General features: G+C 41.2%; 2 protein-coding genes across 14 annotated transcripts in view; one reads left to right on the top strand and one right to left on the bottom strand.

The window, feature by feature from the left end:
- TSR1 (TSR1 ribosome maturation factor) overlaps window positions 1–5,144 on the top strand; it is a gene marked incomplete at its 3' end in the record, with an annotated part of 9,901 nt that extends 4,757 nt beyond the window's left edge. Inside the window, exons 8-15 of the mRNA XM_079799255.1 lie at window positions 181–377; window positions 1,021–1,183; window positions 1,522–1,632; window positions 2,354–2,486; window positions 3,733–3,849; window positions 4,528–4,668; window positions 4,770–4,844; window positions 4,969–5,144. Of these exons, the coding sequence (XP_079655381.1) occupies window positions 181–377; window positions 1,021–1,183; window positions 1,522–1,632; window positions 2,354–2,486; window positions 3,733–3,849; window positions 4,528–4,668; window positions 4,770–4,844; window positions 4,969–5,144 (1,113 nt within the window). The remainder of the gene's footprint in view (window positions 1–180; window positions 378–1,020; window positions 1,184–1,521; window positions 1,633–2,353; window positions 2,487–3,732; window positions 3,850–4,527; window positions 4,669–4,769; window positions 4,845–4,968) is intronic.
- Window positions 1–23,325, bottom strand: part of SRR (serine racemase) — a gene marked incomplete at its 3' end in the record, with an annotated part of 24,745 nt that extends 1,420 nt beyond the window's left edge. The window contains exons 1-10 of one of the 13 annotated variants that reach the window (XM_079799261.1): window positions 23,188–23,207; window positions 17,810–17,921; window positions 15,658–15,731; window positions 11,148–11,319; window positions 8,952–9,075; window positions 8,666–8,769; window positions 6,913–7,032; window positions 6,707–6,781; window positions 6,014–6,223; window positions 5,499–5,714 (exon numbers count right to left, since the gene is read on the bottom strand). In XM_079799261.1, coding sequence (XP_079655387.1) covers window positions 5,499–5,714; window positions 6,014–6,223; window positions 6,707–6,781; window positions 6,913–7,032; window positions 8,666–8,769; window positions 8,952–9,075; window positions 11,148–11,315 — 1,017 coding nt within the window. In that variant the 5' untranslated portion in view covers window positions 11,316–11,319; window positions 15,658–15,731; window positions 17,810–17,921; window positions 23,188–23,207. The other 12 variants (XM_079799266.1, XM_079799269.1, XM_079799265.1 and 9 more) reach the window with 12 other exon arrangements.

The raw sequence follows: 23,325 nt of genomic DNA, 5'->3' as shown, positions 1-23,325 counted from the left end.
TGTGGTCAGTTTTTTAAGAATGACTGTAGTTGTCGGGAATGAGACTTGTTTTATAACTTGAGTCCCTCAGAATTGATATGGTTTGGACTAGGTGTCTAATAACAGTATTCTTAGCTTAATGGCTTTTAGGGTAGAGATAGGTGTGGGTTTCTTCTGAAACTGTAATCCTTTATTCCACAGGATGAGAGCAGTGAAGAGGAAGAAGAGGAGGAATGTGAAACTATGACTATTGGAGAGTCTGTGCGTGATGATCTATATGATGAGAAAGTGGATGAAGAGGCTGAGGAAATAATGCTAGAAAAATATAAACAAGAAAGACTGGAAGAGATGTTTCCAGATGAAGTAGATACCCCTCGTGATGTGGCTGCTAGAATTCGGTTAGTCAACAACTCCAAAATCAATTAATACATTTTTTATTTTAAATTTATGTGGCTCAGAGTTGTCAGTGTGACACAAAAGAAGAAAAACATTGTTCTGCTCCTGAAGGGCTAACATTCTATGTGGGAAGATAAGACATCCATACAGGAAACTAATATATTACCAAGTTCTAGACTGTGTGGTGTAGACTAATAATGTTAACAGTATTTTAATAAGATTAATTAGCAATGCTTCCTATGTGAACTAATACTCAATGTATAGAATGTTTGGAGATTTGGGGGAGTTTAGGTAGAACCACAAGAATAAAAGCATGGGGATTAGTCTGAAAACTTAAGGAGTTTGTTGGATATTAGAGAAGTTAGGCTTTTAACAAGGACCGTGTTCCTCAGATTAAGGAGCCACTCCCTGATAGGCACCAGGGAGCCACAATAAATACTTTGTCCTTTGTCAGTAAGAAACTTGGGTTTGGTTCTGAAATATTTGTTAACTGTTTTGGAGTGTGGTCTTGATTTAGGCTATTAGGTTGTCTTGAAGAAATAGTGATGAGTTCTTTAAGTTAGAGCCTTAGCCATATTATTGACTTAAGTGAAAGGGGAGCACCATATAAATTAGACTATTTATTTAAAATCTCCTATATTCTAGATTTCAGAAATACAGAGGCCTCAAGAGCTTCCGGACATCTCCATGGGATCCTAAGGAAAACCTTCCTCAAGATTATGCTCGGATCTTTCAGTTTCAGAACTTTACCAATACCAGGAAACGCATCTTTAAAGAAATCAAGGAAAAAGACGTTGAAGGAGCTGAGGTATCCGCCTTCCTTTATTCACCCCTACAATTTGCTTTTGTTTGCCAAGGGGCCCCCTCCTTTACTCCTCTTGGCAAGAGTACCTTATTTAGTTTTGTGCTGCCCATAGCTGAATTAGAGGAGCCACTGAGTCACTGACAAGAGTGATATTGGGAGAAGGGAGGTATCCGATATGTTAACTGGAAAAGTGTAATCTGGATAGTTGTGGCATCTGTGAAAGGCAATTTTGAAGGGCAGGGGTTGGCCTTATGAGACTTTTTAACATATTTGGAGAAATGTTTCATCATTATTGAGGCCTTAAGGCTAATTGTGTGGCTGTTTTCTGCTTTATCTGGCAGGTTGGCTGGTACGTCACACTTCATGTCTCTGAAGTACCTGTCTCTGTGGTTGAGTACTTCAAGCGCGGAGCACCGTTGGCTGCGTTTTCTTTACTGCCTCATGAACAGAAAGTTAGTGTCTTATGGGAAATGGGAGTTATGAAACTTTCTGACCAGTTTTATCTGACAGGCTAACATTTTATTTATGGCTGACATTTTGCTCATTGGGATGCGAAAAAATATGCCTTTAGGATTAGCCCGAGGTGATAGAGAAGTCAATGATGGTTTAACCCAACATGTCTGAACCTGTCTGAAGCATCGTAATGATGCAACCTGTGTGGTTCTGAGACTTCTCTGAGATAAGTATATTTGTTAGATCAGATTTTAACCAAGGGTTGGCAGCCTTAAAAATAAAGAGGGTTTATGCCAAGGTGTAGATTTTTTCTCTTGGAGGCAGTAGTCATGAGGTTGGAATGTATGTGAGAGCTCTGGCCTTTGGTCAGTGTAAGTAAGTGTTGAGGAAGAAAGGGGGCTTGCATGAGTGTGATTTTGAGGTGTGTGGTGAGTGAGTGGCTAAAGTCACTGAGCACGTGGCAGATGTTGAGCTCTTGCATGTTAGACACTGGAATGTCAACTAGTATAGATGGGTACTTGAAAGCTCTGAAAATCAGCCTATGTTTGGTTTAAATGCCAGTTGGTGTGAAGGTAAAAGGTGAATCTGTGTCACATCTGTACCACACCATAAATTAGCAGTCAGTTCTTAGAGTGAATCTGAACCTGTTAGTTTGGTTTGCCTTCTTTCAGGTTAAGCTGTTCTAGATATGAAGTTCTGTTTTTCTTACTTGGTCACTAGATGTCAGTACTGAATATGGTGGTAAGCCGGCATCCTGGCAACACTGAACCTGTGAAAGCTAAAGAGGAGCTGATTTTCCACTGTGGGTTCAGGCGCTTTCGAGCCTCACCTTTATTTTCTCAGCACACTGCAGGTAAGCAGTGGGGAACCTCTGGGTTCTTGTCTATCCTATTGTCTCTTGGGAGACTGTAACTTTAGGTGAGGTGGTACAGAGCACACAGTTTCAAATTCTAGGTCTCTGGGTTAGAGGCATTTTCAGTACTCTGGTTTAGAAGCCAATGATGTGTTTATTCAAAATGTCTGAACCTGTCTGAAGCATCCCAGTGATGCTACCTCTGTGTAGTGCTGAGGTTTCTCTGCCATGAGTATTTGTTCCAGGGTAGATATAAAAATGGTGTATCAAAGTGTGGAACCCTTGGCATCTGATATGCCATTGGCAGTATTGGTGAAGGCTAGTGGGTCATCCCCAGATGGATTAAGCAAGAGATGTGTGGCTTCTGAGATGTTGAGACTAGATGAAAGTTTGGAGAGTGGTGACACTTGTGTGTCAAAAATTATTGTGCTACAAATTAGGAGTGGGAAGTTTTGTACTAACTTTGGGGCTTTTGAATGTGACTTACACATACTCAGCTCGGCAATGGCCAGAGGAAGATGATGAAGGCAGTATTAATGGGAGCTCTGGATAATTTCTGTTCTCATCACCAATACTGTCTAAATTAGTGATTAACTTTTCTTTCCTTTAAAATATTTTACTTCCCTATACTTCAGTATTTAAAAAGGAGGAGGGTTTCATTGAAGGTAAAAACAGAAGTTCCAGATAGTCCCCAAGATCAGAGGTCAGTAAAACACAGCCCTTGGGCCAAGTCCTACTGTTTATAAAGTTTTGTTGGAATACAGTTTTGCTTTTTTAAAAAATATATTGTCTTGGCTATTTTTGTACTACAGTGACAGTTGAGTAATTAGAACAGAGACTGTATGGTCATGAAGCCTCAAATATTTACTATCTGGCCCTTTATAGAAAACGTTTGCCAATTCTCAAGACTAAGAGCTGTTGATTTAGTGGACATATTCTCTATAAAGTACTGATTCCCGAATGAGGTAGTTAGGGGTGATATGTATTAGAATCACTGGAGAACTTTTTCAAACCCCAAATGTAGTCCAGGCTCAAATTCTGCCTCTGAAAAATCACTGTGATGGGGTCGGGTTGAACCTTTGAGGTGTATTGGGGCAGGAAAATATTTTGAGAACTAGTGGGGTAAAGAAACACAAGTTGCCTTGGGTGTAAGAGTTCCAGTGATACAGCTTTTCACAGGCCTCTCTGGATTACCTGTTTCCTCAAAATGCTTTTTGTTTTTATTTTTTAACCTTTATTATGGCAGCGGATAAACATAAATTTCAGAGATTCTTGACTGCTGACATGGCCCTGGTGGTGACAGTATATGCCCCAATCACTTTTCCTCCTGCATCTGTGCTGCTTTTCAAACAGAACAGCAATGGTAAGTTGAGTTCACAGAGGTAAACAGACCTACAGGTCTCTAATAGACTCAACATGGTTTTCTGTATTTAGATTTGGGAGCCAAATGGTATAGAGAAGGGGATGATAGTTTTCAGAATATCCCAGTCTCAGCCTTACAGTGGGTCTAAGGCAGGGGTGACAAATGGGGTTTGATCCTTTCTTCTTTTTTAAAAAAATACATTTTTAGTGATTTTTTTTTTTTTTTTTTTTTTGAGAGAGAGAGGAAGGGTGAGTGATAGACACGTTGATGAGAGAGAAACATCATTGATCGGCTGCCTCTTGCACGCCCCATACTGAGGCTGAGGATCAAGCCTGCAACCCCAGCATGTGCCCTGAATGGCAATCAAACCAGTGACCTCTTGGTTCATGGATTGATGTTCAACCACTGAGCCACACCAGCCGGGCAATGGAGTGTGATCTTGCTTGCAAACTGGAGCTAATTGGTAGAAGCTGCTCAAAGTGCTATATTTAGGATAGGTTCTGGGGACAGGCTCAGCAGGAATATCACTTAGCGATCTTTGCCATGGATCTAGGAAGACAGCATAGTACATCCCTATTTTAAGGTTTCTCTAAGAATATCTTGCATAGGTCTTTAAATGGACTGGAGCAATAAATGCTTTGACCTAAAGACTCTTGCTGCTCTGCTTTTGCCCCTTAGGAATGCACAGCCTCATTGCTACAGGCCATCTCTTGTCAGTGGATCCAGACAGGATGGTCATCAAGAGAGTTGTTCTAAGTGGTCATCCTTTCAAAATTTTTACTAAGATGGCAGTAGTACGTTACATGTTTTTCAGCAGAGGTAAGTGTGAAGGGTGGAATCTGATTGCCTTTATGGGGTGAAGGTTGGGTGTACATTTTGCAGGTAAATATATCTTGGTCTTCTGTGTGTTTCATTCTAAGAGGATGTGCTGTGGTTTAAACCGGTGGAACTGAGAACAAAGTGGGGCCGCAGGGGACATATCAAGGAGCCTTTAGGTAAGAGAATGTGATGTTTGGAACCTTAGCTAGATATCTCCAGTGCTACTAAGTGGCTATAAGGGTAGAAACCAGTGCTAAATTTTTATTTTAATTTCACCACCTTGCTGTGTTTTCTTTCTAGGTACTCATGGCCATATGAAATGCAGTTTTGATGGGAAGCTAAAATCTCAGGACACAGTACTGATGAACCTCTATAAACGAGTTTTCCCCAAATGGACTTATGATCCCTATGTACCAGAACCAGTACCTTGGGTGAAAAGTGAGATTTCAACAGTGCCAGAAATGGACATGAAGTAATGGATACAATGGGATTCTTTCTCCTTGCTACTAGTTAGCACCCTAGGGATGGGAACCTGCAGGTTGTGATTGGGCAAAGTTTATGTTATCTGTTTTAGCCTACAAGCCTGCTGTTCCTTTTTGCAAAAGATTTTTCTTGGCCTTGACAAGGTGTCTCAGTTAAGTATGGATGTTTTTTCTATTGCTACTTTATAAAAAAAAACAAACACCCTTAAATCTTATTAATATATCTACCCTCCATTAGGATGTTGAAAGCTGTTTAAGTAGGTAAGATGTGGGAAGTTAACATTGACTAGGAAACAAAATTTCCAAGTGTCTAGAGACACTGAATCACATTTCTTCCTTATGCATAAATTAAAAAGAAACGGATTGATAAGGAGCTGGCCTTTCAGCCTGCTTCATCCAAGTTATGGAAGTTAAATCTACATTTCCACCACTGAGCACGATACAAATGTTCTTTACTTCTGGGGAAATTGTTTGAAAATGCTGAGACAGAACAGCAGCCACTCCAACAGCAGCTGTAGGTTCAATAAGCAGTTTCATCCTCTCCCATACCAGCTGGGTTGCATACTGTTGGTAGAGAGGGAGTAAGAATTAGTGAAACGGGAGAAGGAAAGCCTAGTTGGTGGGCCTTTACACTTAAAAGCTGAGTGATATATACATATGCTTGCCAATGAAGAGCTAGTCTTTTTTTTTTTTCATTCTAACTCTGCTTCTTAAATGAGGGTTGTCCCAATTTTCTAGGGCACCCTCCCATGTCATGAGTCACCAAGTCAAATCCCCAGTAGATGAGTTGCTACCTGCAAGAGAAGTACCTTTTGCTAAAAAGTTGCTCCGTTCTTTTGTTTTCTTTCCTGTTGGAGCCTCACCTTAATTTCATCCTCTGTGACAGTGAAGACATCATCCACAAGGTCCCTTATAACAGGCCAGGTGTTTAAGCCAATGCTGGATTTCACACCATCTGCTATGGTTTCTGGAGGACAGGGATTGGGGGTCAGTTCCCCTTTCAGTTTGGACTTGTAGCAGTCATCTGCATTCAAGGGTTCAGCAGCATATACCTTCACAGTAGGTCTCAAAGCCTGGGAAGAGAAATAGTAGACGCCTTATCACTAGCTACTGCCTGCATGCCTGCAGTAACATAGGCAGTACAAGTAACACGTTTCTGACCAAGTAAGAGCCTTCTCTGATAGATGTAATGAAAATATGACTTTAAAGCACTTTACACTGTATGCCTAATACTGGCCTTCAGTTGCCTACATCACATCTGGTTCTATTGGTCACTTGAGAAAACAGTAGCCCCTGACTTGGATAGTAGATTGATGAGATGGAATTCAGGGAAAGGACTGTGATAGGGTGCCACTCACTGTAATTGCTTTTGTGCTGTAAAGTCATAAATTAAGGAAAGGGTGGTGAGGCAGAGAAGGGCCTTTCATCTCATGTGCTAAGAAATGATGGGAACAGCAATTTAGGGGGAATGTTGAGCAAGTACCACAATGTACTATGATGTGAAATAAAATCCTCTATGCCTAAAGTGGGGAGTCTTCCAGAAGTTGTTTTCTCACCTTAATTGTAATTGCTATTCCAGCAATCATTCCTCCTCCTCCTACAGGTACCACCAGTGCATCTACCAAAGGAACCTTTAGTGAAAAGAATATAAAGTATAATAGGTCTATTAAACACCAGTTTTAAATGTACATATTAAATAGATGATTCTATAGTCAAACATCAGATTTACCAGTAGTTCAGCAAGAACTGACTAGGCTTTTACCTGGTTCAGTACTTCCATGGCAATTGTCCCTTGCCCAGCCATCACTGCAGGTTCTTGATTGGGATGTACCATGATGCCTTCTGTTTCTTCTATAATTCTTTTGGTAACATTTTCTCTGGACTGAAAGAGTACATTATTTTAGCATACTTGATTTGTATTTAATAGTGTTTTCAACAAATTAGATTAAAGCATTTAACACTTTATTGGCCATCTACTTTTTTGAGACTCTGGGCACTGGGAATATAACTGAACAAAACAGTCCGTGCTCCAGGGAGTAATGTTCTAACTAGAGGCCTGATGCATGAAATTTGTGCAAGGGGCTCTGCCCACTGGTTGTTCCACCATCTGGTCTAATTAGCATATTAGCTCTTCTATTATATAGGAGTATGTTGGGGAGGGGTGGAATATAAGTAACTATAGTATGTCTATATGCTATGGAGAAAATGTATACAGGGTACTTACAAAGGGCTGCTGATAAAGTGATATTTTAATAGATATGAACCCAGAATATTCCCGGGGAAAGTAATCCCAAGTGCAAAGGCTGCAAAGCTCTTGGCCTTTCTGAGAAACTACTAAGTGTGGTTGGCATGGAGTGTTTGGGGGAGAATAACAGTGGGCAATGAGGTCAGAATGATAGGAACGGGCCAGTCCATGCCTTAGATAATTGGAAGAACTTTGGTTCCCACTGTGTATGAGACGGGAAAACACTGGAGGAATTTGAGCTGACAAGAGACAAGTTCTAACTTACTAAGTGGATAGCTGGTTTCTCTGAAAACAGACTAGTGGGACAAGGGTGGAAGCAGAGACACCAGTTAGGCGGCTGCTGAATCTACCTGAGAACTGATGTTGGTTTGAATCAGAGTAGTAATGGTAGAGGCTGTTAGAAGTAGGTGAATTTGAAAGTTGGACCTAAGATTTGGATGTGGAGTGCAAAAGTTATCAAGATGACTCCAACATTTGTTTTTAGCAACTAGTTTGCCGTTTACTGAGATGAGAAAGACTGGAAGAAGAGCAATATAGGGGGGAATGAGATCATTTGGTTTTAGACAGCAAGTTTGAGATGCCTATTAAGACATCCAAGTAGGAATACTGAGTAGCTGTTGGATATACAAATATGGGTTAAGGGCAAAGTTCAGGGCTGGAGTTGGCATATAGATGGGTGATATTTCAAACTATGAAACTAATATGAGTGTAGATAAATAAAAGGTTAGGCATATATAAAAAGGAAACAGGAGCCCTGGCCTGTGTGGCTCGGTTGGACACTGTCCTGTGCACCAGAAGGTTGCTGGTTCAATTCCAGGTCAGGCTCAACCCCTGGGGGAGGGGGGGGGGCATGCAGGAGGCAGCTGACCAATTTTTTGCTCACATTAATGTTTCTCTCCCTTTCCCTTCCTCTAAATAAAATCTTTAAAAAAGAAAAAAAGGGCCCTGACTGGTTTGGCTCAGTGGATGGAGCATCGGCCTGCGGACTGAAGGGTCCCAGGTTCGATTCCGGTCAAGGGCATGTACCTTGGTTGCGGCACATCCCCAGTGGGGGGTGTGCAGGAGGCAGCTGATCGATGTTTCTCTCTCATCAATGTTTCTGGCTCTCTATCCCTCTCTCTTCCTCTCTGTAAAAAATCAATAAAAATTTAAAAAATGGGGAGGGGGGGGGACAGGAGCCTGAGAAGAAGTACCCAATAATGTAGGAAGAGAAATTTCATCTGACAGTGAAAACTGGTAAGATGTTACTGAACGTTGCTCCCTTCCTCACCTCATCGCTCTGTTCACTGTAGACTATAGAGGCTCCATAGGCTTGTATTGCCAGTTTTTTACAGTTGGGAGCTGTTTGGGGTACCACAATATAAGCAGGAATTCCTGAGATGGAGAAACACAGTTAGTATAAATCAGGCAAGTTTAGGGTAGAAATTTCTGTTCAGTTGCTTGTAATCAGATAGGGACTTAGAGAAATTCCCACAGCTATCACCCACTTCACTGAAAGTAAGGATACTTTTTTACTCTAACAATCCTACCCAGTACCTGGAGAAATCGATAAGTACCTTCCAATTTGGCAGCATAGGCGAGAGCCTGGCCATGATTTCCACTGCTGTAAGTAACAACAGCTTTGGGCTTTTCAGAAGTGGTAAGAATCAAACCTCTGATTGCATTAAGGGCACCACGAACCTTGAAAAGAGAGTGAATTTGTATTTGATTAAAGTTTCTAAAAAAACATACACACCAAGGAGCTTTACTAGATATCCTCTTCCTAATACTGCACATCCAGTCCATCATTAAATCTTATCTATTCTACCTCCTCAATATCTCGTGTGTCTTCTTTGCCAGTACCTTAGTGAGGCCTCATTTTTCAATTTGTGTGTTATCAAACCTCAAGTGATTCTGCTTCAAGGATCATTCTCATCTAATATTTCCACTAGATTATGAAAGTGATTTTTTAAAGACAAATGTTATTTTTTTCTTTGACTTCCCTTTTTATTTTTTTTAATCCTCACTTGCTATTTTCCCATTAATCTTTAGAGAGAGTGGAAGAGAGAGGGAAAGACAGAAACATTGATGTCAGAGAAAAACATTAATTGATTGCCTCCTGCATGAGCCCCGAACTGGGGCACAGGCTGGGAAGAGCCTGCAACTGAGGTACATGCCTTTGACCGGAATCGAACCCAGGACACTTCAGTCCACAGGCTGACTCTCTAATCACAGCAAAACCGGCTAGGGCTGAATGCCTTTTTTAGTAAAAAACAAAAACAAATTATAAGTTACAGCCTTTCAAATACAAATCTGCCTGTATCATTGTAGTCATCCTAAATTGTTTCGTTTCCCTCCTACCAGGTTAGCTCACACCCCTGTACTTCTGAGCATGCCGTATCTCTACCTGTAGTTCTTTTCCCCCCACTCCCTGATCTGGATAAAAGTACTCATCCTATAAAATTTGGATCAATCTCATCTGGTTCAACTTCCTTGATCTCCAAGGCAAAATTAGTAACTTCATTCTTTCATTGCACTTTGTATATATCTCTCTTAAGACACTTCTCATTGACCTATTTGTTGACCAGCCTGCCTTCTCCTTCAAGCTGGACATAGGGCAAGGCCTTGGCAGAAGCAAAGGGAAAAAGAATTTTTAAAGATATATATATTTGTATTTATTTCACAGGAAGGGAGAAGGAGAGAGATAGAAACATCAATGATGAGAGAGAATCATTGATAGGCTGCCTCCTGCACAACCCCTACTGGGGATGGAGTGAGCCCACAACCTGGGCATGTGTCCTTGACCAGAATCAAATCTGGGACCCTTCAGTCCATGGGTTGACACTCCATCCACTGAGCCCAACCGGCTAGGGCGAGAATATTTTATGTTTTAGTATAAAAGCTCTCAGTTAATGGTGGGAGAAAAGGTAGATTCTTGAAATCTTAAAGCTATCACTTAATAGGTACTGACACCTGTCAGGTACTGCACTAAATGCAGCTTTCAGATTTTTACCTTAAGGATCTTAAAGCTCAACTAATGGTCAGAAAAGTATGGTAATGAATCAACACACATAAGTCTATCTTTTTTCATAGGAAGGCACTGACATACTTTGTAGAAAAAGATTTTATGAGGCCCTAGCTGGTTTGGCTCAGTGGATAGAGCATCGGCCTGCAGACTGAAGGGTCCCGGTTTGATGCCAGTCGAGGGCATGTACCTCGGTTGCACGCTTGATCCCCAGCCCTGGTCAGGGCACATGCAGGAGGCAACCAATCAATGTGTCTCTCACAACGATGTTGCTCTCTGTCTCTCCCTCTCCTTTCCACTCTCTCTAAAAATCAATGGAAAGATATCCTCGGGTGAGGATTAAAAAAAAAAAAAAAAAGAGGCTTGAGCTAGGTTTCGACCTTTTATATTCATAATAAGGTATCAATAGCAAGTTGACACAAAGTGAATGCTTAAACTTGGATATACAGTGATCCCACTCGCCCATTTTGCCTTGCAGCAGTTCAGGGTGATGTCTATTGTCTCCATTTAATCATTAGAAGTTTCCTCTTTCATTCTCATATCCTAGTTTGGACAGTAAAAAAGTGGCTTGTCAACACCTGATGCTAAGTAACTAGAACTTGATCAAAGGAAAACTACAACCCTTTCTTCAGCTATAAGAAGATATTAATTCTACCTACCTCACTGAGTAGTCAGGAGGATCAAATAAATTTAATATGTGAAAAGGGATTGAAAAGATACATGCCACACTATCAAAAGGGATTGTTACCTTAAAAGATCCAGTTTTCTGGAAGAGTTCACATTTGAAGTAAAGATTGCGCCCTGTTACTTGATTCAAAATGGAGCTTGTTAGCACTGGTGTGAGGTGGATAAAATCTCGAATGTTGATATGGGCTTTTTCAACATCAGCAAAGGAGATGCAGTACTGAGCACACATTGTTCTGAAATCCAGGAATAAAAAAGGGGTAAAAGCAAAAGTCAACATGTTCAATGAAAAGATTTTCAAAATGCAAAAAAAAGATCCATTGAATATACAAGAATGAACTACAATGTAAACTATGGACTTTGGGTGGTAAAGAGTTAATGTAGGTTCAATTGTAACCAACACTAGAGGCCTGGTGCACGAAAATTCGTGCACGGGGGCGGGGGGGGGGGGCGGGGGTGTCCCTCAGACCGGCCTGCACCCTCTCGCAGTCTGGGAGCCCTCAGGGGATGTCCAGCTGACACCTTAGGACCGTTCCCCAGGAGGAGCGGGCCTAAGCCGCAGTCTGGTCTCCCTCTATGGGAGGTGACTGGTGGGCCGATCGGGATGGCGTGGGCGGCGAGTGGCCAGCCCCGCCCCCAATTGTGCCACGACCACTGGTGGCCTCCCTCTGTAGGAGGCAACCCCACCAGGCCTATCTGGGCACGGTGCTGGCTGGCCCTGCCCCGAATTGCCCTGCCTCTGCTACCGTCTGTGGCCTCCCTCTGTGGGAGGTGACCAGGTGGGCAATCAGGGGATGGTGCCAGCCCCCATCGCACCCCCACCCCATCGCTGTCCCCTCCCTCTGCCCACTGGCATGTGCCTTGGCTGGCCTGGCAACACCTGCTCACCGGCCCCACCCCCCACTGACCGGTTGTTCCGCCGATTTGCATATTACACTTTTATTATATAGGATACCTTTCTTGTGAGGGATGTTGATAATGGGGGAGGCTATGCATATGGGGGTGCAGGGGTTTTATGGAAACCTGCCTTTGGATCAATTTTGCTCTGAACCTTAAGCTGCTCTAAAATATATATATTTAAAAAATAAAAAGAGCCCATCTAGTGTGGTTAGGTTGGAATGTTCTGTACACACACACACACACACACACAAAAAAGGGTGCAGGTTCAATTCCCTGTCGGCACATACCTAGGTTATGGGTTCAATCCCTGGTCAGGAAAGGCAACATCACATTGCTGTTTCTCTCTCATTCCCTTCCTTTCTCTCTAAAATCAATAAAAAACATATCCTTGGGTGAGGATTAAAAATAAATAAATAAAAAGCCCTGGCTGGTGTTGCTAAGTGTTTAGAGAGCCAGCCTACACACTGAAGGGTTGGGGGTTGGATTCCAGGTCAAGGGTACAGACCTGGGTTGCAGGTTCACTCCTGTTCTTGTTCAGGGGCTTGTGTGCGGAAGGCAACCAACCAATCAATGTGTCTCTCTCACACTGATGTTTCTCTCTCTCTTTCTCTCTCTGTCCCCTCCCTCTCTCTCTTCCCCCTCCCTCCTTCCCACTCTCTCTCTGTAAAGGCAATGGAAGAAATATCCTCAGGTAAGGATTAACCAAAAAAAATAAATAAAAAGAAAATGCATTACAGTAAAATAGGCCTGGGCCTGTAGTGTTAATGGGGAACTGTCTCCATTACCAGGGCTCCAGAATCTTTGTATAGAAGGGAATTTGTTTTGAAGCTGACTTTCTTAGTAAGTATAAGTGCTTTTTTTCTGATGAAGCTTTATAGGAAGTAATTGATGATTATGAAGGCTTAAAGTTCACCCCTTACCCATACCATCCATCTCTTGACTGGTTTCTACATTTTCATCATTGTAGTGAGCTACATTCAAATTCTGCTATAAATTTTTATTTTTAAAAATTATTTAACAATGAGAAAAATTGCCTACAATCCTACTATCTTAATAAATTATGCTAATTTTCTATGTTTCCTTTTCTTCAATATACATACATTATATGACAGTTAAAATCAGGGCAAAGATAACATTTTGTTTACTTCTCCATTTGGCTCAGTATCTTCAAAGTTTTCATAATTATGATTTTCAATAACTGTATTATGCTTCAAATTTTCACTACTTTTATTATAGCATTTAAACAAAGTTTTCTTTATTTTTCCTTATTAACAAACAAAAGCAATGCATGTTCAATAGAAAAACAGATTTAATCTGCTTCCTCCCCAAAGACAAATGCTACCTAAGGCCTGGTGCTTATCTCTCTAGGCTCACATATATATACAGACAAAACTTTAACAGGTTTGGTAACTTGCTTTTTTTCAAACAATATTATGAATAATATGTGAATCTTTATCAATAGGTCTATTTATGCAACTTTTAAAATGGCTTAATAGTACTCCTTTTTACAAAAATACCATAGTTTTACATAACTCTATTGTTGAACATTTAGATTGGGTGGGGGGGCTATCCTATATAATAAAAGCCTAATGTTGTCCCCTCGACCAGGAGTTCGACCGCTCGCTATGATGTGTGCTGACCACTAGGGGGTGGCACGGAACGTGGTGGGTGTCAGCGACATAGCACTGGCAGTGGGCAGCAGTGGAGGTGCTACTGGCCCCAATGGGCCCTGATGAGAGTGGGACTGTGGCAGGATGGTGGAGCAGGTGAGCGGGCGACACCAGGCCAAGACTGGGGTGAGCGGGGCCTGATTCCCCCCCCCCCCTGCCCCCCCGACTGTCCTGCCGCCCGGCTCCGAGGCGCTGAGGGAGCCGGGCTGGGGGCTGGGACGGGGAACTGGGGATGGGTGGCAGCGACCAATCTCCCACAGGACCCGGGCGGGGTGGGGTGGGGGGCTGCGACCTCTCACTGGCTACCTGGGACAGAGGTGCAGTGAGAATGCAGGGTGTCCGCTGAGCTCGCTCTCACTCCCCCAGCTACCCTTCCCCAGGACACCAGGGCTTGCGCTGGAAAAGCCCCGCACTCAGGTGCCAGGCACCAGCAAGGAGCCCACCCCACACCTGCACAGCCTCTTCTTCCAGGTGAGCCGGGCCGCAGGGGCCGGTTGGGTTCATGGGTTCGCACAGGAGTGGTCTTGCAAGGCAAGCCAGGAGAGAGCAGGCTGCCTGCCTGGCTTCCGTGCAGCGCCACTGGGTGGTCCAGAGGCCCACGCTGCGCCCTGGCCTGCAGCGTCTGGCTGTGCTCACTGCATCTCCACATGGGGATTTGGGTGCTGTGACTCAGGTGGAGAGGAGTGTGCGGGGGCCTGGGGGCCCAGGTGCTGCCCAGGGCCCAGAGGTCAGCTGGGACCCACCCTTCCATGCCAGATGCTCGCACTTCAATCGCCAGCCAGGCCTAGGGATGGCGCCTGTGCACAAATTTTGTGCACCGGGCCTCTAGTAATAAATAATGATGTAATAAATAATAGCCTTGTTACAAGATCTTTGTGTATCTCCATACATGCTTTGAGTAGATTCCACCAACTGGTATTTGCATCAAAAGGCATGTACACTTCTAAGACATTTGATATCCCTTGCCAAATTCATCTCCAAAAGAGTTGTAGATTATACCATTTTATACTCTCACAGTAGTTTCTAAGGAATGTCCATTTTTCTTCACCTTTGATATATCATTTTATCTATTCATTTAATGAAATATCTAGTAGTTTGAATTTGCTTTTTTTTAAAGTGATTGAACATTTTTTCTGTATATTTATTGGCCACTTATTCTTTCATGAGTCTTGAACACACCAATTTACTGACTGAATCATCTTTTTCTTCTGAAATGTTATCTTTATCAAAATTAAATTTCTATTAGTGCTTAGAGCTTTTCTGGACTTCATATTTTGTTCCATTTATGAGACTGTCAATTCATTTTCCAGTTGTTCATTATATTATGTTCTTCCCTGATTACTCTTTCTAAAATTTATTAGCTTTTCTCACAAATAATTCTTTCAAAGAGACTTTAGAAATCCTTTATCAAGGTTGTCAGAAATACCACTGTCAAATGAACAATGAATTGGGGGCATATGACATTTAAGAAGAGAGTCTTCCTATCCATAAACATCTGTGTCTTTCAATTTAGTAAAGTGTTTTCATTTTAGGTTTCTCAGTAAAGTTTTTATAGTTTATTTGTGTCCTATCCAGATATGATTAAATTTATGCCTAAGTAGAATACATTTTTTGAGATAAGGTATATTTCCTTAGATTTTAAATTATTTACTGATAATGCATATGAAAATGTAATAGGACACTTTACTAGACTATCTTTTTAAAAAATATCTATTTTTATTTTATTGATTTCAGAGAGGAAGGGAGAGGGAGAGAGATAGAAACATTAACGATGAGAATCATTGATGGGCTGCCTCCTGCATGCCCTATAATTGGAGATCAAGCTCGCAACCCGGGCATGTGCCCTTGACAGGAATCGAACCCGGGACCCTTCAGACCACAGGCCAACGCTCTATCCACTGACCCAAACCGGTTAGGACTAGAGTATCTTGTTAGAGCTAATAGTTTTCTAGTTCATTCTCCAAATAATCACACTATCTGCAAATAAAGATAATTTGTCTTTACCTTACAAATATCCCTCTGGTAACTTTCTCAGTGACTTCATAATTATTCTTTTAATGTAGATTTTCCAACTCCTCCTGAATTAATTTCAGTAACGTATTATTTGCAAAGTCATACAAAATTAGTATGAAGTTGTACATATTAATATATCTAGGTATTCTTCATATCTGTGGTATTCATTTATTCATTCAGTTATGAAATATTGAGCACCTTCTATGTGTCAGATACTGTTTGGTCTGGTGATGTTGTGTTAGAAAAATAGACTTGTCTCTGCTCTCATAAAACTTACAATCTCGTGAGAGATGCGCAATAAGTAATCCCAAAATAGATATTTATTTACATTTAGTAATAGGTGATATTAGGGAAGTGTGTTATAATAGGATACTATAATGTTGGGCCTTATTTATATCAGGTAAGGTTCTCTATGGAGAAGTGAAATTTTAAGTTGACCCATAAGATGAATGGGCAGAGTAGGGAAAAAAGTGTTTCAAGTAGAGGAAATAACATGTGTGAAGACTTTAAGGAGGGGAGGAGGTTGTCATATTCTAGGAACTAAAAGGAGGCCAACGTATGTGAAAAGAGTAGTGTATGAGATGAGAGTGAAGTTGGCAGGGTCTAGATCATTAGGGACCATGATTCATGGATATGTTACTTAAGAGCAATAGAATGCCATTGGAAAATTTTGAACCGGTAAGTGACATGCTAGAATTAATATTTTCAGAAAAGCACTACATTATGGTGAATGAAAAAAAGAGTGGAATCAGGGAATTCAGTTAAATAGTATTAAAGTTTCCCACATGAAAGACAATAGGGACTTGGATGGTGAAAGTGGAGGCAGAAAAAAATAATCACTTGATTATTTAAAAAAAAAATCACATTTTGGAAAACCAAACCTGATTAAAAAAAATGGGTGAAGAATTTGAGCAGACATGTTTCCAAAGAAGATATACAAATGGACTTGTAACAAGCACATGAAAAGATGCTCAACATTACTAATCACTAGGGAAATGCAAATCAAAACTACAAGGAGATACCATCTTACATATATTAGAATGACAAATATTATTATTTTTAATACTTTTTTTATTGATTTCAGAATGGGAGGGAAAGAGAGATAGAAACATCAATGATGAGAGAGAACCATTGGGCTGCCTCCTGCACACCCACTACTGGGGATCCAGCCGCAACCCGGGCATGTGCCCTTGACAGAAATTGAACCCGGGACCCTTCAGTCCACAGGCCGACGCTCTATTCACTGAGCCAAACCAGCTAGGGCTAGAATGACAATTATTAAACACACACACACAAGTGTTGGCAGGGATGTGGAGAAACTGGAGCCCTTGTACACTATTGGTGGAAATGTAAACTGGTTTAGCTACTATGGAAAACAGTATGGTAGTATGTCAAAAAATTAAACATAGAATCACCACCATATGATCTAGCAATTACACTTCTGGATATATACCCAAAAGAACTGAAAGAGAGTCTCAAATACATATCTGTATACCTATTCATAGCATCATCATCATCATCACCATCATTATTATTATTATATTATTTATAGCAGCATTATTCACAATAGCCAAAAGTAGAAGCAACCCAAGTATCTACTGATAGACGAATAAACAAAATCTGATCTATGAATCTTGGGGATATTATGCTAAGTGAAATAAGCCAGACAAAAAGACAAATACTTATTATTACACTATGTGAGGTACCTAGAGCAGATAAATTCATAGAAAGTAGAATGGTGGTTGCTGGAGGCTGGGGGAAAGGGAAGGGAAGCTGTTTAACGAGTATAGTTTTAATTTTGCAAAATGAAAATAATTCTGGAGATTGTACAACAATGTGAATGTACTTAACACTACTGGACTGTATATTTAAAAATGGCTATGATGATATATTTTATGTTATGTGTATTTTACCACAATTTAAAAAAACAGAAAAATAGTTACATTTTGAAGATTATAATTAGTTATAAATAGTTAGTCTGCAAGTAATAGAACCCCAATTTGAACTGGACACAAGATGGAGGTGATGAGATTTACTGGCTCATGGAATCGAAGAGTTAAAATATGGGACAGGTAGGGATATGGACCTTCAGGAACAATTAAAACCAGGGATTTGAGATTTTCTAGGACTCTGTGTTTCTCACCTCTGCTGCTTTCTGCATGTTAGCTTCATTCTTTTTTGTCGCAGACCAGTTCCACATGGCAGGACGCGTGGTTGCTGACAGCTCCTGTGTTTTACATTTTATGGCTTCCACACTGGACAGGAATTTTCTTTCTCAGTTTCAGTTAAAAAAATTCTGGGTAGGGACTCTGATTGACCCTTCTTGGCCCAGGACCAGTGGCCAAGGGTGTGAGGGCAATTAAGACAATATTATGCATCAAAAGTATTTACAGAAACATGAAAAAGAAACAGAATGATTTCTATAACACAATGTCAATTATGTACATTTAAAACATATACATACATAAGACACTATATATTATTAAAAGACACAGATATATCCAAGTACATATTTCAAACATATTAGAGCGATGACTTAAGTGGGGAGGATAGGAACATGAGTAGTAATTGGAATAGGGAAAAGATAAGAAAGGCCTTGATGGTAATAAGAACCAAATAGTATGATTGCCTTAAATTTCTGTACCTGTGGGAAAAATAGGAGCAAATGAAGGGAGTAAGAAGAAAAAAAGGAAAGAGAAACAAAAGGACAAAGAGAACGTACTTCTGAGAGTGAGGGAGTTTTCAAGAGAAAAGGGGAGAATGTTTAGGTGGTGAATTCCATAGATGTCCACTACAGAGATAGAAGGGACATATCCTGATATTGGTTTGAATGTGGGGAGTGAAGGAGACAAGGATAACTCCAGGGTTTTCACTTTGATGGTGGTATAATTTATTAACATATAAGACTGATGAAGAAACAAGTATTTTAGAGAAAATGAGTGATTTGATGAGCTAAGTTTGAATTACTTATGAGACATCCAAGAGGATGTTCTTTAGGTATCTTTTCTTTTCCAGAAATGTGTCCATTTTAATGTCTAATTTATTTCTAAAGAATGAGATCCTCTATTTTTTTTTTATCAAGTACTGTTCTTTTTCCCTTATTAATTTCTGATTTTATCTTTATTCTTCTATTTTCCTTTTAATTTCTATTCTTTAAAAATTAATAATAAAAGCACAGGTTATAAATTTCCATGAGTATTGCTTTAATAATATACCATAGGTTTTGGTTGCAATATTTTCATTAACTTTTTTCTGTTTTATTGAATTTACTGGAGTGACACTTGTTAGCAAAATTATACAGGTTTCAGGTGCACAATTCTACAGCACATCATCTGTACATGGTAGTATATGTATACCACCCCAAGTCAAGTCTCTGTTCATTATCATTTATTGCCCCTAAAACCTTCTCCACCTACAGAAACCTTAATTTTTAAAGAATCCATGACATTAGTTTTATTTTTTTGACCCATGAGTTATTCAAAATTGGTGATTTTTAAAAAATTCCAAGTGATTAGAATTTTTAAGTTTGTGGTTATTCATTACTCATTTTACTACTCTGTGCTCGGCAATGATGACCTGTACAATTTTTGTTTTTAGAACTGAATTTCTCTCTCCACCACTATCCAAATTTGCTTTGTTGTTTTATTACTCACACTAGAGGCCCAGTGCACAAAATTCATGCACTTGGGGGTGGGGGTCCCTCAGCCTGGCCCGTGCCCTCTCGCAGTCCAGGAGCCCTCAGGGGACATCAGTCGGACATCCTTAGCACTGCCATGGAGGCGGGAGAGGCTCCCGCCACTGCTGCTGCACTTGCTAGCTGTGAACCTGGCTTCTGGGTGAGCGGCGCTCCCCCTGTAGGAGCACACTGACCACCAGGGGGCAGCTCCTGTGCCGAGCGTCTGCACCTGGTGGTCAGTGTGCATCATAGTGACCGGTCGTTCTGCCGTTCGGTCGATTTGCATATCAGCCTTTTATTATATAAGATAATATGTGACCAAATCCTTACTGTAATAATTTAAAGCATTATAAAAAGATGTAGGTCCTTCAGTCTCTACCATTAAATCCACTCTCTTCCACAAAGATAACCACTTCAAAAGTTTGGTATGTATTCTTCCACACCTTTTTGATGTATTTATATAGATATTTACATATGCAATAAATGGTTTTGCTGCACTCAGAGAGAACCTTACTCTACATACAAGTGTGGGAAAAAGTAGAGTTACAGTTGTTTGTATGGAAAATACAATAATCCTATATAATAAAACCTAATATGCTAAGTCCGGTTGTGATATGCTAAGGCCACTCAACCGCTTGCTATGACATGCACTGACCACCAGAGGGCAAACACTCCAACTGGTAGGTTAGCTTTCTGCTGGGTCCAGCCAATCGATACTGAGTGAGATGGGCCGGACATGCCCTTGAGCCCTCCCACAGTCCCTTCCTGGCTGGCCAACCTCCCGCTTCTCTCCCTGGCCCGGATTATGCACTGGTGGGGTCCCTCAGCCTGCCCTGCACCCTCTTGCAATCCAGGACCCCTTGGGGGATGTCGGAGAGCTGGTTTCGGCCTGATCCTGCAGGCCAGGCCGAGGGACCCCACTGGTGCACGAATTTATGCACCAGACCTCTAGTTAATAAATAACAATACAAGAATAAACTCTATATTTCAGGTGCTCTCAACTATAAACCTACATTTGCCCACCCCTGTATTGTTCTGCAACTAGCATGTGTTGTTTTTTATAAACTAATATAACATCTTGAAAACTATTCTATGTCAACACATATTTCAACTCTTTAAATTCAGAAGCTTTCGTTTGATATGTCTAAATATGGTTGTCTTTTCACTTATTTTAACCTGGTACTTCATTAGCCCTTTAAATCTGAGGGTTAAATTTAAATCTTAAATTCAAATTTTTCCATCAACTTAGTAAATTTTTAAATTATTTCTTTGATTGTTTCTCCTCAGTCAGTTCTGTTATCACCTTCTGGAGCTCATATTTGATTATTAGTTTTATGGATCTATTCTCTATATCTTCTGTCCTTACCTCTAATAATTTTTATCTATTATATTTCCCTCTGAGTTCTGATAAATTTTCTCAAACTGGTTTAACTTTTGGCATATTTTATCTGTAGTTCACTGAAACTGTCTCATTGGTAACAGTGTTTTTCTTGGTTAAGCAAGTTTTCTTCAGATTATTTTTCCATCTTAAAAAGAACCCTGATACAGCCTGGCTGGCGTGCTCAGTGGTCAGAGTGAAGGCCTGGGCACCGAAGCCAAAGGGTCATGGGTTCGATTCCCAGTCTAGGGCATGTACCTGGGTTACAGGTTTGATCCCCATGTGTGGGAGGCAACCACTTGATGTGAGTCATATGGATGTTTCTCTCTTTTCATCCTTCCTCCCTTCTACTCTCTCTAAAAATCAATGGAAAAAAATATCCTCGGGTGAGAATTAACAAACAAACAAACAAACAAAAAACACACCAAAAATCTTACTTACAAAAAGTGTCAGTCATGGAAGACTGAAAAAACCAACCAACCTGATGCAATGTTCTCTACAATTTCAATGTGAAACTGAATTAGTTTATTTCTTCCTATTTCATGTTTTAAAGACTGTCACCTGCTCTGACCACTCAAATCACTCCCCTACTTTATTTACTTATTTTACTGAATTTATTGGGTGATATTGGTTAATAAAATTATATAGGTTTCAGGTGTACAATTCTATAATATATCATCTATATATTGTATTGTGTTCACCACCCCAAGTCAAGTCTCTTTCCCTCACCATTTATCCCCCCTCTACTCTCTTCTACCTCCTCTCTCCCCCTTTTCCCTTTGGTAATCACCATGCTGTTGTCTGTGTCTATGAGTTTTTTTGTGTTTGTGGGTGGATTTTTTTTCTTAATTCTTTCACCATTTTCATGCAGCCCCCATGTCTCCCTCCCCCCCCCCCCCCGACAGCTGTCAGTCTGTTCTCTGTATCTGAGTCTGCTTCTATTTTGTTAGTTTATTGTGTTCGTTAGATTCTACATACAAGTGAAATCACATGGTACTTGTTTTTCTCTGACTTATTTCAATTAGCATAATGCTCTCCAGGTCCATCCATGCTGCTGCAAAAGATAAGATTTCCTTCTTTTTTAGGCCCAAATAGTATTTCACACTCCTACTTTTGGAACTTTAAATCTCTTTCTGGCCGAAACCGGTTTGGCTCAGTGGATAGAGCGTTGGCCTGCAGACTCAAGGGTCCCAGGTTCGATTCCGGTCAAGGGCATGTCTTGGTTGCGGGCACAACCCCAGTAGGGGGTGTGCAGGAGGCAGCTGGTCGATGTTTCTCTCATCGATGTTTCTAACTCTCTATCCCTCTCCCTTCCTCTCTGTAAAAAAATAAATAAAAAAAAATCAATAAATCTCTTTCTGTATCTTACTGACTTTCTACTTCTGCTTAACCTTCTGGTGGCAAGTGTCTGTCACATTATAGGAACTGAATTCTGTCAGAGATTATTCAAATCTTTTAGGCTCAGTCTAAGGAATAATTCGTAACTATTCTTTGACTGTTTGGGATTGGGAAGGAGCAACAGGTGGAGGAAAGCAGCCGTGGGGGAGGGAGTTTCACCACAGTTCTGAATAAGTGCTACTGAACAAGAAGTTAAAGTAGCAGTTTTCTGATCTAGTTACATTTAAAAAAAATTTAAATCCTCACCTGAGAATATATTTTTATTGACTTTATTTTTTAAAAGTTTTTTTTTTTAAATTATTATTGATTTTAGAGAGAGAGGAAGGGAGAGGGAGAGAAGCATGGATGTGAGAAACATCCACATGTGCCCAGACCGGAAATCGAACCCTCATCCCGAGTATGTGGCCTGACTGGCAATCAAACCCGCGTCCCTTCTGTGCACCAGAGGACGCTCCATCCAACTGAGCCGCTCCGGCCAGGGCTGATCCAGTTAAATTTTAAAGACGTAAAACAATCAATTAACCTCAAGATCCAGGGAAGTTAAGTAATTTTTCCAAGGATCCACAATGATACGGGAATTCCCAAACGGACGTATAAATACCTCCTGGTTTACTTCCACACAACCCCTTCCTCAACAAGAGCCAACGACACTGTGATTTTAAAATAAATAGTCAGGAGGCTGGCTTGGGGGATGTACTTTGCCATAAAAGAGACGACTTTGATACTCTGGTACTTATCGACTGTGTCACCCCGGGAACTACGGTTCCCTAGGACTCAGTTTCTTCATCTTTTTTTTGGGGGGGGGAAAGAGAAAGAGGAGGTGAAGGAGAAAGTGGGAAAAATAATAATTACTCTTACAAGATTCTTAAGGTTCCAAAATAGAGGCCTGGGGCACTAGTCCGGGCCTGTGGTGGGAGACCCTGGCCTAAGATGAGTGGAGGAGGCCGGACCCTGCGGTGTCTCTTGTCAACCCCAGCCCCAGACCAGCACCAGTGTCCTCCATGGCCACCACAGCAACGACAGCAGCTACCGCCGCCACCGCCCGCCGGTTGGCCGGGCCTCACCTCACCTCACAGGGGCCGCGCCTCCAACTCCAGCCTCCGCGCACCTTCCCCGACCACACCTCTGCGCATGCGCGGCGCCCGCCTCCCACGCCCAGGCTCGCGTTCGGTCTCTTTCCCTCTCCAGTGGCGGAGCGTCCGTTTAG

The sequence above is a fragment of the Cnephaeus nilssonii genome (assembly GCF_951640355.1).
Source record: "Cnephaeus nilssonii genome assembly, chromosome: 19".
Taxonomy (NCBI): domain Eukaryota; kingdom Metazoa; phylum Chordata; class Mammalia; order Chiroptera; family Vespertilionidae; genus Cnephaeus; species Cnephaeus nilssonii.
The sequence above is the reverse complement of the archived record's forward strand: the minus strand, read 5'-3'. Positions and strand labels throughout refer to the sequence as shown.